The sequence below is a fragment of the Danaus plexippus genome, chromosome 11, assembly GCF_018135715.1.
Source record: "Danaus plexippus chromosome 11, MEX_DaPlex, whole genome shotgun sequence".
NCBI classification, from domain to species: Eukaryota; Metazoa; Arthropoda; class Insecta; order Lepidoptera; family Nymphalidae; genus Danaus; species Danaus plexippus.
This window is the reverse complement of record NC_083544.1, coordinates 9050474-9065770: the sequence shown is the minus strand read 5'-3', so window position 1 is coordinate 9065770 and position 15297 is coordinate 9050474. Positions and strand designations below refer to the sequence as shown.

General features: G+C 34.6%; 2 protein-coding genes and 1 pseudogene across 3 annotated transcripts; 1 reads left to right on the top strand and 2 right to left on the bottom strand.

The window, feature by feature from the left end:
- Positions 1 to 339: 339 nt before the first annotated feature.
- Positions 340 to 6482, bottom strand: LOC116766065 (lebercilin-like protein). The gene is made up of 7 exons (XM_032655718.2): positions 6333 to 6482; positions 5872 to 6061; positions 3036 to 3100; positions 2422 to 2613; positions 2012 to 2231; positions 1814 to 1948; positions 340 to 1628 (listed from the first exon to the last, which is right to left on the bottom strand). Exons 1-7 carry the CDS (start codon positions 6377 to 6379, stop codon positions 708 to 710), a joined length of 1770 nt encoding a protein of 589 aa, XP_032511609.2. The 5' UTR covers positions 6380 to 6482; the 3' UTR covers positions 340 to 707.
- Positions 3482 to 4332, top strand: LOC133319016 (uncharacterized; annotated as a pseudogene).
- Positions 6483 to 7251: 769 nt separating the features above from the next.
- On the bottom strand, positions 7252 to 15089 carry LOC116765609 (iron-sulfur clusters transporter ABCB7, mitochondrial). Of its 2 annotated transcripts, none has more exons than XM_032655143.2 (14): positions 14893 to 15089; positions 14699 to 14804; positions 13986 to 14116; positions 13531 to 13738; positions 12639 to 12805; positions 12159 to 12288; positions 11843 to 11991; positions 11447 to 11621; positions 10860 to 11017; positions 10468 to 10631; positions 10002 to 10131; positions 9327 to 9455; positions 8866 to 9012; positions 7252 to 8234 (listed from the first exon to the last, which is right to left on the bottom strand). In XM_032655143.2, the coding sequence occupies exons 1-14, from the start codon at positions 15043 to 15045 to the stop codon at positions 8019 to 8021; spliced, it is 2163 nt and encodes a 720-aa protein (XP_032511034.2). In that variant the 5' UTR covers positions 15046 to 15089; the 3' UTR covers positions 7252 to 8018. The 2 variants fall into 2 exon arrangements, with proteins under 2 accessions (XP_032511034.2, XP_032511035.2); XM_032655144.2 differs by having other exon boundaries at positions 13986 to 14062.
- Positions 15090 to 15297: the final 208 nt, after the last annotated feature.

Below are 15297 nucleotides of genomic sequence, written 5' to 3'. Positions count from 1 at the left end.
ATATCCGCGTAGTATATCCGAAATATATTAGTTTCATTTAAATTATTCGTATATATGTGTAATACTTTATCCCAAAATAACTAGTATACGGACATTCTAATCGCTCTAATTAATGTTATAATCTATAAGAACTGGAAAACCTTAAATTAAAATAAATAAATAGTAACCTAACTGCGGAGCATAAAATTTTTAGCACATTACTCAGAGGCACCCGACTATTCCTGAACCGGAGACAATAAAACCACTGTGTTGCCAGAATATATTTTAATCGCACATTATTTAAAATAAAACATCCAATAACAATATGTATAAACCAAACTAAAAATACCACACGATTCCTTTAGTTGTATTCGATCGAAATCAGTCATAAATTTATTTATTATGAACCTAGGTTTTTTTTTTTTTTGTAGAGGAAAGAAATTTCTTTGTTTGCGTGCAATTATTTTTCATCCAAACTTTATATTTCTTTTATGGAGATTATTGAAATTTATTACATTATAAAATCTATAAATCTGTAACTAGTTTAAAAATGTATTAACAATTTCAGTAAAACACGCTTCTGTTATAAATACTAACTTACAATTCAATTGCCTATCAATAGCGCATTTTCTTGCGGACAGTATGACGTTTTTTATAAAAAATATCTATAAAATACTATTGCCATCACAGCAAAAACAATCAGACTAACTTATCAGAATCATCATATGTCATTTCTTTCCGAGTAAATCGTCGAGCAAATCCTGATTGGACATATTCCCGTCACCGAGGAGATCATTGGCTGAATTTATTCGGGAGCCGCGTCTGCTCGACAGCCTCTTCTTGGTGACGGGCGCTTCGTTCAACACTTGGTCGGTGAGCATTTTGAAGTTATTATTCAACTCTGCGAAGGCCTCGTCGGGTATGTCTCCGCTTCCGTTGACGTATTGGTTGAGTTGGTCCACGGCCTGCAGCTGCTCCACCAACTTATCGCCGGCAAACTTCGACTGACTGAACTGTTTCATGTGCACGTCGATGACCTTGCTGCTCTTCTCTATATCTTGGATGATGTCTTTGCAGTACTTATCGATATGTTTCCCCGACAATTTCCGCTCCGTGCGGTTTTTATTCTGAACTTTCTCTATATCGTCGCCGGTGCTATAGTTGATCGTGTCTGAGCTGTCGTAAAATGACACCGTAGAATTCCTCCTGCCTCTTGATTTGGGTCGTTCTATGACTTCTATTATTTCTTCCTCGATGGACTCTTCCGTCGACTTCCGTCTTATGGCGCTGGACTTCCGCGATATGGGTTCTTCGTTATTTTTTATTTTATTCATAAGATCCTGTTTCATCGCTTCCATCTTCTTTTGCATCTCTTCAGGTGTCGATTCTTGGAACGTATCGTCAACTATCGCTAAGTCCGCCATTCCTTCTTGTACAGTTTTCGCCAACTCAGTTATCTCAACGGAGCCTTTGGAACCTCTTCTGTTTTGACTGGGGGTTGTTCTGTTACTGGTGGAGGTGCGGCTGGAGACGTACCGCGAGCGTGTTTCGGTTGACGAGCTCGTGTCTTCTTCGTGTGACAGCGAACTACTGAGGTTTCGTGAATTTTCACAGAGCTTTGCTAAAAGATTTTGATCCATATGCACCGCCTGGTTGAGGGTAAAAATAGAGCATGTACCTCTGTCACTTCTTAACAACGTTACTGATTGTATGTTACGGAATTACTAAATTCTTTTGGCTTTTCCATCAACAACGACTTATAAATCAAATATTAACGACCATTTATCTTAAACATTGTTATAAACTAACATAAAAGCAATGTATTGAAACTTACACCGTCACGTTCGTCGTTCACTTTTCCCGTGTCTCTTGTGTTTTTGCTTACCGATCTTATGTTAGTCACTGAAGCTACTTTTGTTGGCGACTTGCCCCCTCTACCGGCGACTGTACTAAGCATTTTCTCTTTCATCTAGAAACAATTTTGGTTATTAATCATTATTATTTGATATTTACAGCTTAATTTAGTTCTCACCTCTATAATGGTAGATAGTTTATCAGCATTGCTTATAGCAAGATCCAGATCGTGTCTAGTGTCTTTGTGTTTGTTCATTTCGTTCTGTAGTTGGTGTTTGAAGTTTTTCGCCTCGAGCGCTATTCGTCTTTGTAGCATGTTTATAGTTTCAGTCTGTTGTTGAACCTTCGCATTCAGTTCCGTTACTTGAGATTGTAACTTCTCCCGTTCTAACAGATTCCTGATAATGATTTATAATAATTCTATTTCAGAATCATATTTATATTTTCATACTCTTGAGTTGAAAAAAGATCCAATTAAACTTTGATTCTTATTTTATTATATTTTATTTAATTATATTTTTTTTACACTGATTAAACGGTCCTATCTATAAACACTATTGGACAAAACCTCGAAATCATGTGCTATACCTATCCTTGCTAAGTTCAACTAGATGCAGGTGTTCGTCCCTCAACTGCTGCAACTGCATTTCCCTCTCCTTCAACTTCTGTGTGATATCTTTGTACTGTGTCTTCAGCTGCTTGTACTTGCATTGCTGGATTCGCATCTCTTCGCTGTGAGAACTCAACACCTGGGGCAGTTCTGCGTTTGAATTCTCGTATCTAACAATGTTGAGAATAGGTTTCGTAGTTATTATTACATTTTATATGGCACTTGGTTTAGTTGAAATGATGTCTATAGCTTAAATATTGGATAACGCAGTCTTTCCAATTTTTGGCCTGAATCGCATTTTGTTGTAATAAATAATGTTAATTTTGCCCGTGATCTCTTATATATTGAATTTTTTTTGGACTTGCAAAACGTTCAAGTGAAAAAAATATTATTTATATATTTATTACTATTTATATCATAATCACAAACTTTCCTTCGCTTAATTTTTTTTTAATAAACTTTCACATTCTACGTATTCTTTATTCTCCCAATCTTCTGTTTGACGGTTTAGACACGTCCACGAAAAATTTCTAAGTAGTTGTTTAAGATGAATAAATTGAAAATCCTGTAATAGGTATATAAAAATTAATACCTCTGCAGAGCAATTTCCTGTTTCTTTTGCAAGGCCCGGAGTACTTTGTTCTCGTTACTAAGCTCCTAAAATAAATGATAGCTCAATTTACTGCATGTGTCATAACATTGCTTCGATTTAATAGGCATGATGACAGTCATTAAAAATCGCTAAAATACTATATTTACTGAATTAAACTTAAAGCTTAGAATATAAAACGCGCATATTTTTCTTTATTAAGAGTGTGATTAATATTTATTTTCATAAAATAAAACTACAATGTACGGCAATCCGCCATGATGTCTTGAACGCCCATCCGACCGCGTGACGTCACTTCTAAATCGAAGCACAACACGCACGAACGTCACATTTAATGTTGTTAACTTTCACTACGACTATTTGTTTTTATTACATCGAGTACTCCTAGAGTGTAAATATTATTATAATCTAATATAAAAATACGAGGAATGGAGCAAGGATTTAGTGAGACAAACAGCTCTAATTTGCCTAGAATCGACATAATGATGCTGAGAGAGTATTTGGCACCAAATAAACTTTTTTTTTCAGTAGAATTTAGAAATTTTAAAACTTCCATGTAAATATATAATATGATAAAAAAAAAAATTGTTGTAAAATAATTCTCTAAAATATATTTTTGACAACGTATTCGTTATCAGGTTATTTTTATACATGTTATATTTTTATTAGGATTATGTTAATGAAATCTATTCTCAACATGCTTCTACATTTTATTTATGAATTGATTTTTGTCTTAAGTCCTCCCGGCCCTCCTATGGCTATCACGCTGTGAGTTACGTACAGGTGAAACGTGAAGGAAATTTTTGTATAATATGTAACGTCTCCCCTGAACATAAAGTCCGTGCCGAAGTGTATGGCGTAACTTTAATAGTAGATGAACAGGAAGAGGCAGTGAAGTCAGTAGAATGATTGGTAATGGCAATGATTGTGTTCCTTCCCAAGAAGGTTGTAAACACGGCATAGCCTTCCTAATGCGGGTCCATCGCAGGAGAGAGGAGCCATGCTGCACATCCATTCAATGCCTTTCGAGGGTTAGTTCTACTATTTAGTTAGTTCTAATTATATAACTGCCAAAGAATTATCCAGTGGCTGTCCCAGCGTGCCATCAGATGAAGAAGTATTTAAAAAGCTTTTAGAGGACGGGAAGAAAAGACAACGTAACAACTGCGAGTTACTTAAATATCAATGTGACTATGCACCTCTACTTCTAGGCAGTCTATGGTGCAACTTACATTATGGTATTATTGCCTGGAAGGGATGGGTAAATTTATTTTTGTAAATAGGAGGACGCATTATACTATCTATTAATGGTACGCTTTTTAGAAATATTTTGCTAGCATATTTCACATTCAGTTAAAAATCATCGGCAAGCTCTCTGAATGGGTTATTTGCTCAATTTTTTTCTAAAAACACATAAGTACATATATGGTTTACAGGAATACTTAATTTTTCTACAATTAAAGTCGTTAAGTAAAAACAGTTTTTAGGAACTCCAATGTAAGAGTGTGGATTATTCGTTATTTTTTCCAATGTAAATTCCAAAATTCCAGAATTTTCCAGAAAAATCTAACTTTCAAATAATTTGTTTTCATTTATACATTTCAACCTCTTACAAAATAGGTAAACTCGTATTACCAAATACGAGTGTTATATACTATTAGAATCTAGAAAACAATGTAAATACTTACATCAAAGTGATCTTCACAAAAATAGAGGTGAGCCCTGAGCAATATTGTTTTTGAATCTCGCCTTGCAAGTTTAAGACACTTGTTTCGTATTGTTTTATTGTGAGGAACATACGCAAATAACTTATCAGGAGTTTTTAAAGATGTGCTCTCACACTGGGGGACCCCACAACGCTTATACACTTTCGAATTCATATTTAATAACACAAAATAACTTAATTATTTAACGAGTGCAGGGTACTTGTGTCTTATTTATTTAGACATGACGTCACAAGCGACGCCATGACACTGATGAGCGTTTTCGGGTCAGATTCAAAATTGACAGAGAAAATGCAATTGTTTGATAAAAAAGAACTTCGCTTTTTCATACTTTTTCGAATAAAATAGATGTATACCTATATCATACAAATGAATTTCAAAACTTGTCATCATGCCTATTCCAGAAACAATATATTTTAATAGAAACAACTGGTACATAAGAATCTGACAATTAATTTGCAAAGATTTCAAAAAATTACGCATGCCTTACTTTAAAATAATATAAAAATAAAATATTCAAGATTAAACTCATGATTATGGTAAAGTATTCAGGTAATTGTCCACACTATTCGTCATACGATCAACGCCCACACAGAAAAGCAATCAATTATTTCACGTAAGTGATCTCGGTCACAAAATTAATAGACCTCGTGCTGTCCTAGAAGATTTCTGGTCCATTTATTTTCTTACGCCTACTAACACGCTCCCTTATATTAGTCATAGAGCTGTTGTTTATTTTTAATTATTGTTCTGTTTAATGTTTATTACTAATACAGATTTAAAAGGGATAATTTTATATTATTTCCCAAAATTAGGAACATTAAAAATGTTATAAATGAAAATCCAATTTGATTAGATTAATTAAAAGACCTTAGCGGTTAACTTTTAGATAAGATACTTATATTAATACTATTTGGAAAATAATTGAGGTTTTTAAATTCTTTTATTTTCAAAATTTAAACGTGATTATTTCAGTTATTTAATTATGGCTTTAATTACGTCTAAACTTTTCGTTTTCGAATGTTTATACGTATATGACATTCTAAACGTAAAGAAATATTATTATTATGAAATTTGTAAATAAATGTATTTACCTGTAAATGATAGTGTGCGTCCGCCAGCTGATTTTGCAGTTGTTTAACACGATGCGTCTTAGCTGAGAGCACTCTCTGTGTCACATATTTATCACCCTTAGACGATGTTGACATGTCCGGAGTATAGCGCTTCCGTTTGTTTAACAAATTCAGTCTGGAGTTACTGCTGTATACACTCTCTAAAGACGATCTGTACAGTCACGTTACAAACACATCTTATTGATACTATGTTATCAAAAGATAACAAAACTTCTAGCTTTTATATTAACTAAATACCAAACACATGTTCATTTTTCTTCTTACCAAAAAAAAATAATAAAAAAGTAAAATTAAAAGTTCTGTAAAAACAAGGTCAATCAATCTATCAATCAACAAGCCCACTCTTTGAAAACTTGACGTAACATCTAATTTCACAATATACATATACTTCGCTTTATACGATATTTTATAAAATAAATAACCTTTGATCTTTTCGTTTCTCTTCTGGCACGAGACTGAGAACTGACATCCTTTGTAAATTGCTAAATTAACTCCATATTATAAAATTAACTGAAAAATAAACTCAAAACCTCTGACAAATGGTTGTTGCAATATCGTTGCCATGACAACCGTCATCGATTGGTAAACGATTAACAGTATTATTAATACCGGCCACTTGTGACTTATAAAATAATAAGACACAAGTGGCCGGTATTAATATAAAATTAAGTAGTTAAACCACAAACGGTCACAGCATTCCAAAATCATTAAAACTTTTTTGCTAACTTAATTTGAGAGTAGAGTTCGTGTGACTGAACTGAATATTGTTTTTTGGGTTTATCGTTCGAAACTGTCAGGAGTTATTTCGAGATGAAGAAAATGCAGTTACTTACTTTGAAGAGTGATTGTCCGAAACCTTTAGTGTTGTCTTTTAGGTCCTTTGCTACTTCAATTCTAACACATCATGAGCTGAATCATAAATAAGAGTTAGAATTCTAACACGTTCAATATATATTTTTTATAATTCTTAATAATTATTTAATAACTAGCGTAGAGCCTTGAGATTTAATATATAACATCTATGGACATGTATGGTACTATCCAAATCATATCCAGACTATCATAAAAACTCAGTTCGTACACTATGTTTATTAGTTAAGAACGTCGATTGCTTTTTATCACCAAAGCTAGATAACACTAGAGTTGGAAATAGATCCCCTACTTCTATTTCCATAGTACAGCTAGAGACGAGATTGCAGGTTTGAATTATACTTGTATGAATAAGGTTATAATTCTGTATTTTCTATTCAAAATTACTGCAAGATTTCTAAATTATTAAGAACATAAAGGCTTTAACATGTCATTATTATCAGTGTAGGTAGGGATGGAATAAAACACATCTAAAACAAAATAATATTCTTAATTAACAGTAGGTATATGTACAGTTCACATACAAATATGTACACGACTCCGACGACTTTATATAATTTATAGCATAAATAAAAATTATATATTTTTTACGAAACTTGAAATTAAAACGAGGTTATGTAGACGATCAATAAAATATACTCTGTTGTTTGTACACAGATTATATCATGCGATTTGTCCAATTTGTCCTAAATTAAATTATAAGTCATATAACCGTTTAGTCATAGAAGGAATAAAACGCTTAGAAGATATTGACTATAATAAATTTGGTTCAAGACGAGGTTTTTTATTTAGAAGCTCGTAAACTAAATAGATAATGTCTGAAACGCAACGTTTGGGGAACAAAAAAATCCTTTATAGAGATATATTTTGCAAAATCATGTTTAAGGAATATTTCTACACAATTTTCTTCAGGTTTTGTTATAAATCATAAAAGACCAAGCTTCTATGAATATCGTCCAAACCATAGACTATAAAACGAGTTTAAGAATAAAATTTAAATGTTTACAAACAATTATCTATGTATAATATATTTTTGGGTATAACAATGTAAATAATATGTGTCTGACCACATCAGGTGACCGAGCGGGTTTGAAACCAATATAAATTTTAATATAAACATTTCTAGTATAACAATTACAACCGACTGTCTTTATAGAATGTACCAACGTGGACGAACATTGGGCCAATATTGGGCCAACATCCAAACCGAACAAATGTTGGTTCCAACATTGGTCGTTCTAAACTCTAGGCACGGCTTCTCTATTCTGTTTCTCCCATAGCCTGTAGTACAATGAGTTTCTATTTTGTATGAGCTGGTTGTGATTCCCTCTCTCGGAGACGCTGCCCTTCTCCAGTACAAGTATCTCGTCGGCATCGGCCACTGTTGACAGACGATGGGCGATGCAGATCGACGTACGGCCGATGGTCGCCGCCTTGAGAGCTTGAAGGATCGCCTGGAAATAGTAATAGTTAATAATTTAAGTTCTCGATTGGCTGTGACGTCTTTATATAGACAATCACAAACACGCACACATTTGTATATTCTATACTGCAAACGTCGTATGTAAAGAAATTGTATGTAGGTCATTGAATAATTTTATGACTCATAAGAAACAATTGTACGATAACAATTGTCGGGACTTCTTTACGTATTAACAACTATTAACTGTAATGACATCACAGATTTTAAATTATAAGAAACTATTTATTATGAAATTACATATGAAGCTACATATTATTGAAGTGAAAACTCTTATGCTACTTTCCAAAAGTTAACGTTCCTGTCCCGACCAGGGGACCCGTCTTCTCCCGAGAGGGGGGGGGGGGGTGAAAAAGGACAGAGAGGGCATGCGTTGCGCTCGGACGCAAGCGGGCAATCAATTGTGACTTGTATGATATGTTAATAAAGTTTGCCTTACAGAAACACTAAAAACTTCTTAAAAATCAATTTCTACCCCTTCCTGTTTTCATTCAAACATTACGAAGCTTCACGTCTGCCGCGCGGGGGACTCTATGCCCAAATATTTTTTTTATATATTTTTGCTTCGTTAAAGTTAAATACACATATCATCAATGCTATCTCACGTGTTCAGTGAGCGAGTCTAGACTCGAGGTGGCCTCGTCGAACACTATGATGGGACTGTCCTTGAGTATGGCACGTGCTATCGCAACTCTCTGTTTCTCTCCACCAGACAGCTTCAAGCCACGCTCGCCCACTTGAGTGTCGTAACCCTGATACACACACATATAAATTAATATAACATCATTAGTGATAATATATTAGAAATATTTATATAACGAAAATATAGTTTTAATTATAAAAATAATATCTTTAACTTAATTCAATATCACGAACATTCTGAACATACTGTATATAATAAAATATATCAATGCATGTCAAGGATTTAAATATTTAAGGTAAAATTTTGATTAGGGTCGGCACTACTGAAAATCTTGTTATGTGCCTTATCCAACACTGACTGATTATTCATCACTATTCTATCGCTTTCAGAGAGTCACTTAGTAGTAACACTTATAATTTTTACCTTCGGCCACGTTTGTACCGATTCGTGTAGCTCAGCGAGCTGGCTGGCCTTGTACACGTCCTCCATACTCTTGTTGAGGTCCCCGTAGTGAAGGTTGTGGAGGATGGTGTCGTGGAACAGCACACAGTCCTGAAACAGACACACATCTGAATACTGACCGGGATATAAAATAATCCATTAAAAATGGATTAATGTATGGTGCTAATGTTTTAATCGATATGTGATGAGTTGCCATGAGTCTTCAGTGGCGATCTGATTTGCTATGAATATAAATAAACAACGTTGTAGTGATCTCATACATTTAATACATCCGTAACCCTTATGTAGTATCTGTGGATGCCGGATGTCCTACTAAGACCGGTTGGCCTATATAATTAGTTACTACCTATATCTTTTCTAACATTACGTGATGTTTGAGACTGTATTATTTTTTCTTCAGTTAAGTAATCTCGTACTGTATAGTTTATTAATAGCTTTGACTGAACTAATAAAAAAAAAAACAAAAGTTAAATCGAATGTGAATATTTTATCTGTATCATTCATATTTTCACTCGTATGCCTACCACAAGTTTGCAACTGCACGAAGCGTTTCAATTTTCTCACTGAATAACCAACGTTAATACTATAATGTAAAATGTTCCATGTACCAACTCATTTTAAACGTGTCAGACATACTTGCGGTACGATGGCGATGGCTTTCCTCAAGCTCGCTAGGTCCAAATCCTTAATATTTTGTCCGGCGACCAGTATTTGTCCAGACTGAGGTTCGAAGAAACGGAATAGGAGACGCACCATCGTGGACTTACTGGAACATGTAGACACACACTATACTCATATTATCTCACACGAAAAATTAACTGACGCGTGACGTGGTGACATACACCTCGGGACTGACATGTGATTGTATATTGCATTTAAAGTTAACGTAAGAGATAAAATGAAGTGCTCTAAATGACATTTAAATTCCCAATCAAGTTACATACTCATGTTGTTAACATACTAAATGTATGTATACATATATAATATTTTGAAATAATACAAAGTTCTCGTTATAAAGAGATCTTTAAGACAATATTATTTTGACGTCACAGTGATGGATTTTTTGCTACATGTATATGAAGTATGTATGTCTGTCCCTCACCCGCTCCCTGAGCCGCCCACGATGCCGATCTTCTTGCCGGCCGGTATGGTGAAGGACAGGTTGTTCAGTATGGGCTTGCCGTTCACATATTTGAAGCTCACATCTTTAAACTCTATGGTCGCTGTTTTGTTGTCGATGATCAGTTTCGGTGCTTGGCTCTTTTCCTACAAAAATTCAAAATGGCATATCCTTTAATAGGGAATATTACTGAGATATGTATTCATATTTTACTTTACTAAGGTCTAAGATGGGACGAAACTTCTGAGCATTCAATGGATTCACCGTGCGGGTGCCGGGTCCATCGCGTTACAGGGAGAGGAGCTTCAATAGTGCGACTATTACGCCTCTTGTATTTAGACTCTTTGAGTCGGTGGAAGTGTGAAGTGTCTCACCTTGACCTTGGACTGGACGGTCATGAGTGTGAACATGGTCTGCATGTCCACGAGCGCCTGACGGACCTCGCGGTACACCGAGCCCAGGAACCCGAGAGGAACAGACAGCTGGAACACTAGGCCGTTCACCATCACCAGGTCACCCACCGACATGTTACCTACAACAATATAATTAAAGTGAGCTTGATGAGTTACAATGAGTCATGATGACTTATGATGAGTTATGATGAGTCAGATAAAGTATAGGCATCAATGTTTTTTATCACTGTTTGTACTTTGTATGTAGTTATTATTAAATTCAGAGCTTTCATTTTCCAACCACACACGGAGTTGCCAGGTGCTTCCGTTTCCTCTAAGTTAGGTTAGCTATATATTATGATGTGCGACGATTTAGAAAAGAAAGTTGCAAACTCAATGTTTTGTCGACAACACTTGTGGTATGGTCAACTTCAAGCACAGAAGAACATGCTATATAAAGTCCTTCAGCCACAAATATTTAAAATTACTTCAGCAGTTATTGCATACAAAACAAACACAGTCACAAGGTCTGCCATTAATGATATTAGTATAACAGTCAGTATGGATACCCTTGGCTATTTCCTGTGCCGCCATTATCATGATGACAGTGAGCCCGGCGCTGAATATGGCGTGCTGGCCGAAGTTCAGCAGCGCCAGGCTGGAGGCGGTCTTCAGCGACGCCGTCTCGTACGTGCGGAGAGACGAGTCGTACTTCTCCAGCTCGTACTTCTCGTTGTTGAAGTACTGGAAGTTATATCACGTTTCATTCAATGTACACGGATCACTTTATTTTAGGCAACATAATATACTTATTACTTTTAGATTAGAAGATTGATTTTCATTTTAGAAATTAAAATCATTAATCATATTTTCAGAGAACAATATTTGAGTTAAAGTTTTTTTTTGGGGGAAAAATCATTTTTCTATATTTATACTATATATATATGATATTGATTATTAGTAACCTTGACAGTTTCGTAGTTGATGAGTGAGTCCACCGCCTTATTCCCCGCTTCGTTTTCAGCCTTATTCATGTGAACCCTAAACTTGGTTCTCCACTGTGTTATGGCTAACGTGAAGGCCGCGTACACACCCACGCAACTAAACGCCACGCCTTACAAATATCATTTACTTTCATTATTATTTTTATTTGATTCCTAAACGTTTTGTCGTCTACGTTACGATATGAAAACATATTTCTGTGTTACTGCAAATTAATGTACTGTATTCGAGTTGAATTACTATAAATTTTTATGCGTATAGTATAAATATAAAATGTACCTGCGAATGCCAGTCCCCCTTTCAGACCGAGGATCGTCGACACCAAACATAATTCAAATATGGTCGGCACGATGTTGAACACCATAGCTGACAACACAAAGTTTATAGCACGGGAGCCGCGGTCTATGGTCTGAAGTAAAAAGAAAAAAACAATATAAAAGGTTTGTTACATTAAAAAGTAAATTCAAATTTTACTATATTCTTTAAGAATTTTCTTTATCCTAATAGCAAATGAATACAATACAATAATATATAAGATATATATATATATATCTTATATATTATTGTATAATAGTCATCATGATACAGACAATAAATATTATAAAGGCTCTAGTCGATTAATGTTGTTATGAAATGATTATAAAAACAACAAAATTTCCTCAACGAAGAGAGAATGAGTTATAAGTAATTAAAATAAACACATTAACTGACAATTGACTTATAGGTTGACTATTAGAGAATATGCAAAAGTATAAGGACCTTAGACAAGGCCCCGGTCTGCCTGGCGAGGTGGAAGCTAAGGTCGAGGTTGTGGAGATGCAGGAATACGTTGCAGGCCAGCTTGCGTATGGAGTGCTGCGCGACCCTCGCGAACACGGCGTTACGGAGCTCGTTGAACCCGGCGGCGGACGCGCGGGCGATGCCGTCTGCACACCAATATCATCATAACTGAGATTATAGGTACTGATTCCAATAACACGGATAGTCGGATGTGCTACGTTTCTGTTATTTTATGAACTACATAATCCCGACGTTTCGGTTCCTTTGCAGCATTTTCATCTCGTCTGACCGAAATCAAGATTGCTGCGAAGGAACCGAAAACCTCGAGAATACGTAAAATAATAAAAAAACGCGTAGTAAATCAGAAAATATTAGTTTTTATTAAATATATACTACAATATACTTATATATATCAGAGTGAACAAACTACCTAACAAAGGTAATGACGTGTGGAAACAGAAGCTTTTATTACATTTAAATAGACAATATAGAATGAAAAATTAATGGACCTAAGAAAGAAAAGACCTCAAACCAACCAGAACGAATCAATTATATTAACATGATAATCATTTCATTTGTTTTTCAATCCTAGCAACTAACATTAGTTTTTAAAAATCGAAAACAAACATTTTATTGCTTAATAATTCAGCACCTACACATTCAACTTTATACACGTTCGCTGACATGCCATATCATTTATTGACATCATTCAATAATTTCTTAATTCATATTAAAAACTATATTTATCTACTGTGGTCAGTGCCTCTCTACATTTCTGTGGAAAACGCCTAAAAGATTTCGCATTTAACCTTAAAACTATTATTCAAATTGCAACTCTCATTTGATTGCAATAAAATTATACTATACTCACATCCAACCAACAAACTAAACGCTGTTGTTCCCAACGCCTGGGGCACTGTGGCCATTCCTAATAAAGCATCTCCCGTCGGAGTAGTTGTGAGGTTATTGACCTCATCCACTGCATACTTGAAGAAGAAGGGCACAGTGACATTCATCACCTTAGCACCAAACAGGAGGGATAGGGACAACATCACGCGGTTTCTGATCATTGTGTTATCCTGAAATTCGATAAAAAATTCTTGGAACTAAATACAAAAAAAAAATAACTCTATGGATGTATGGAACTTAAATATTACATGATGATGACATCATGAGTTAAAACAATGCTATTTCATCATAATAATATCAATGTTTAAAAAATATATATAGAATCATGATTGATTTATATGAGAAACGGCCATAGACAATTTTAAATTACCTTCAAAGTAAATTTGGTTGTCTATGGTATGTATCTTTTGATCTTACCTTGGGCCACACATATTCCAACATGCCCCTAACCATGTCCATCCCCGTCACCGGCTTGGCATCTCCCAGATTGATATCTTCTCGAGATAGAACAGACGCACCTGGATGAAAGCAGTCTCGCTTTTGGATGCCTAAGGATGGGAGACCATATCAAGGGAATGGAATACATTTGGGAGGATAAATACATATATAGGATAGGAATAGAGCGGGGACTGCATCAACCAGGCATTAGACAAAGAATGAATGAAAATTAAATGTGATACTAAAACATGAGTATTGAGTATACATTCTTAATGACAGCACAATTAGAAATACATTAACTGTGAACAAGCAAATAAAGATAAGAATCGATTACAAACAAGGCTTAATAAACAAATTTTCTACAAATATCTACCAAAGAAATGTTTCTAAGGAAAACACAATTAGTAACAATGATAGGTTGATTGTTTATTTTTAAAATGCCTGAAGACAATACTATGTTGGTTAAATAAGATTTATTTCCAGCGTCGGATATCTAAGATTATCTATTAAAAATGTATCAAATTTATACAAAATTTACATTGTGATGCTTCATGGTAATTGGCTACAAGGTCACATTTAAATTACGCAACTTTCACGGTAATGACTTAAAATACCCCAAAATATCAATTAGTTTTAACAACATTATATAATTAATTGTTTATAATATATTTATTGCAGGGGCTAAAGCTTACCAACTGGGATTTTGCCCGTCTTTGGTTTGTTAGCCAAAACTGCCGCCAAAACATTTTTTGCTGCGTCCGTCCCACCGGCTTTGCTCGGCGGTGATGAAGAATAATACTAAATAATGAATAAATTATAAATTAAAAAAGGTAAAAAATGTAATAATATGAAGAACTGTAAATAGGTAAAAATTAAATGTACATACCCTGTAGTAACTTGTGACCGCACATTGTCTACAAATTATATTTAATTGTGGCTTATTTAAAATTACTGAGGTATTTGTAATTGATGTGGCTAATTTAACATATTTTTGCGTTATTTTATCAAATCTTCTATTAGAAACAAATACAGCCGCCATGGTACAAGGAGGGCTGACAGTGACTACTGACGAATGACGATTTGTCAGCTGTCATAATTCTCTAAAGAACTGACATAAAATTCAAGGAATTACCATGTAATACATGCAGGAACTTAAATAAAGTAACATTTATAAATAAACTCGAAGTCTCAGATTATTGAATGTAGTAGTTAGAGTAAGTACTTAAATCTTATATGTATAAATAAACATTAGTAGCCTTATATCATAGTTTGTACATTATACAGTGTTTAA

Coding starts and splice junctions, on each gene's coding strand:
- LOC116766065 (XM_032655718.2), bottom strand. CDS start 6,379: ATGTCAGTTCTCAGTCTCGTGCCAGAAGAGAAACGAAAAGATCAAAG. Junction 6,062..6,332: donor GAGAAACGAAAAGATCAAAG/GTTATTTATTTT, acceptor GTGACTGTACAG/ATCGTCTTTAGAGAGTGTAT. Junction 2,232..2,421: donor GTTGAACTTAGCAAGGATAG/GTATAGCACATG, acceptor AATCATTATCAG/GAATCTGTTAGAACGGGAGA.
- LOC116765609 (XM_032655143.2), bottom strand. CDS start 15,045: ATGGCGGCTGTATTTGTTTCTAATAGAAGATTTGATAAAATAACGCAA. Junction 12,289..12,638: donor AGACCGGGGCCTTGTCTAAG/GTCCTTATACTT, acceptor TTTTTACTTCAG/ACCATAGACCGCGGCTCCCG. Junction 10,632..10,859: donor CCGTCCAGTCCAAGGTCAAG/GTGAGACACTTC, acceptor GAATTTTTGTAG/GAAAAGAGCCAAGCACCGAA.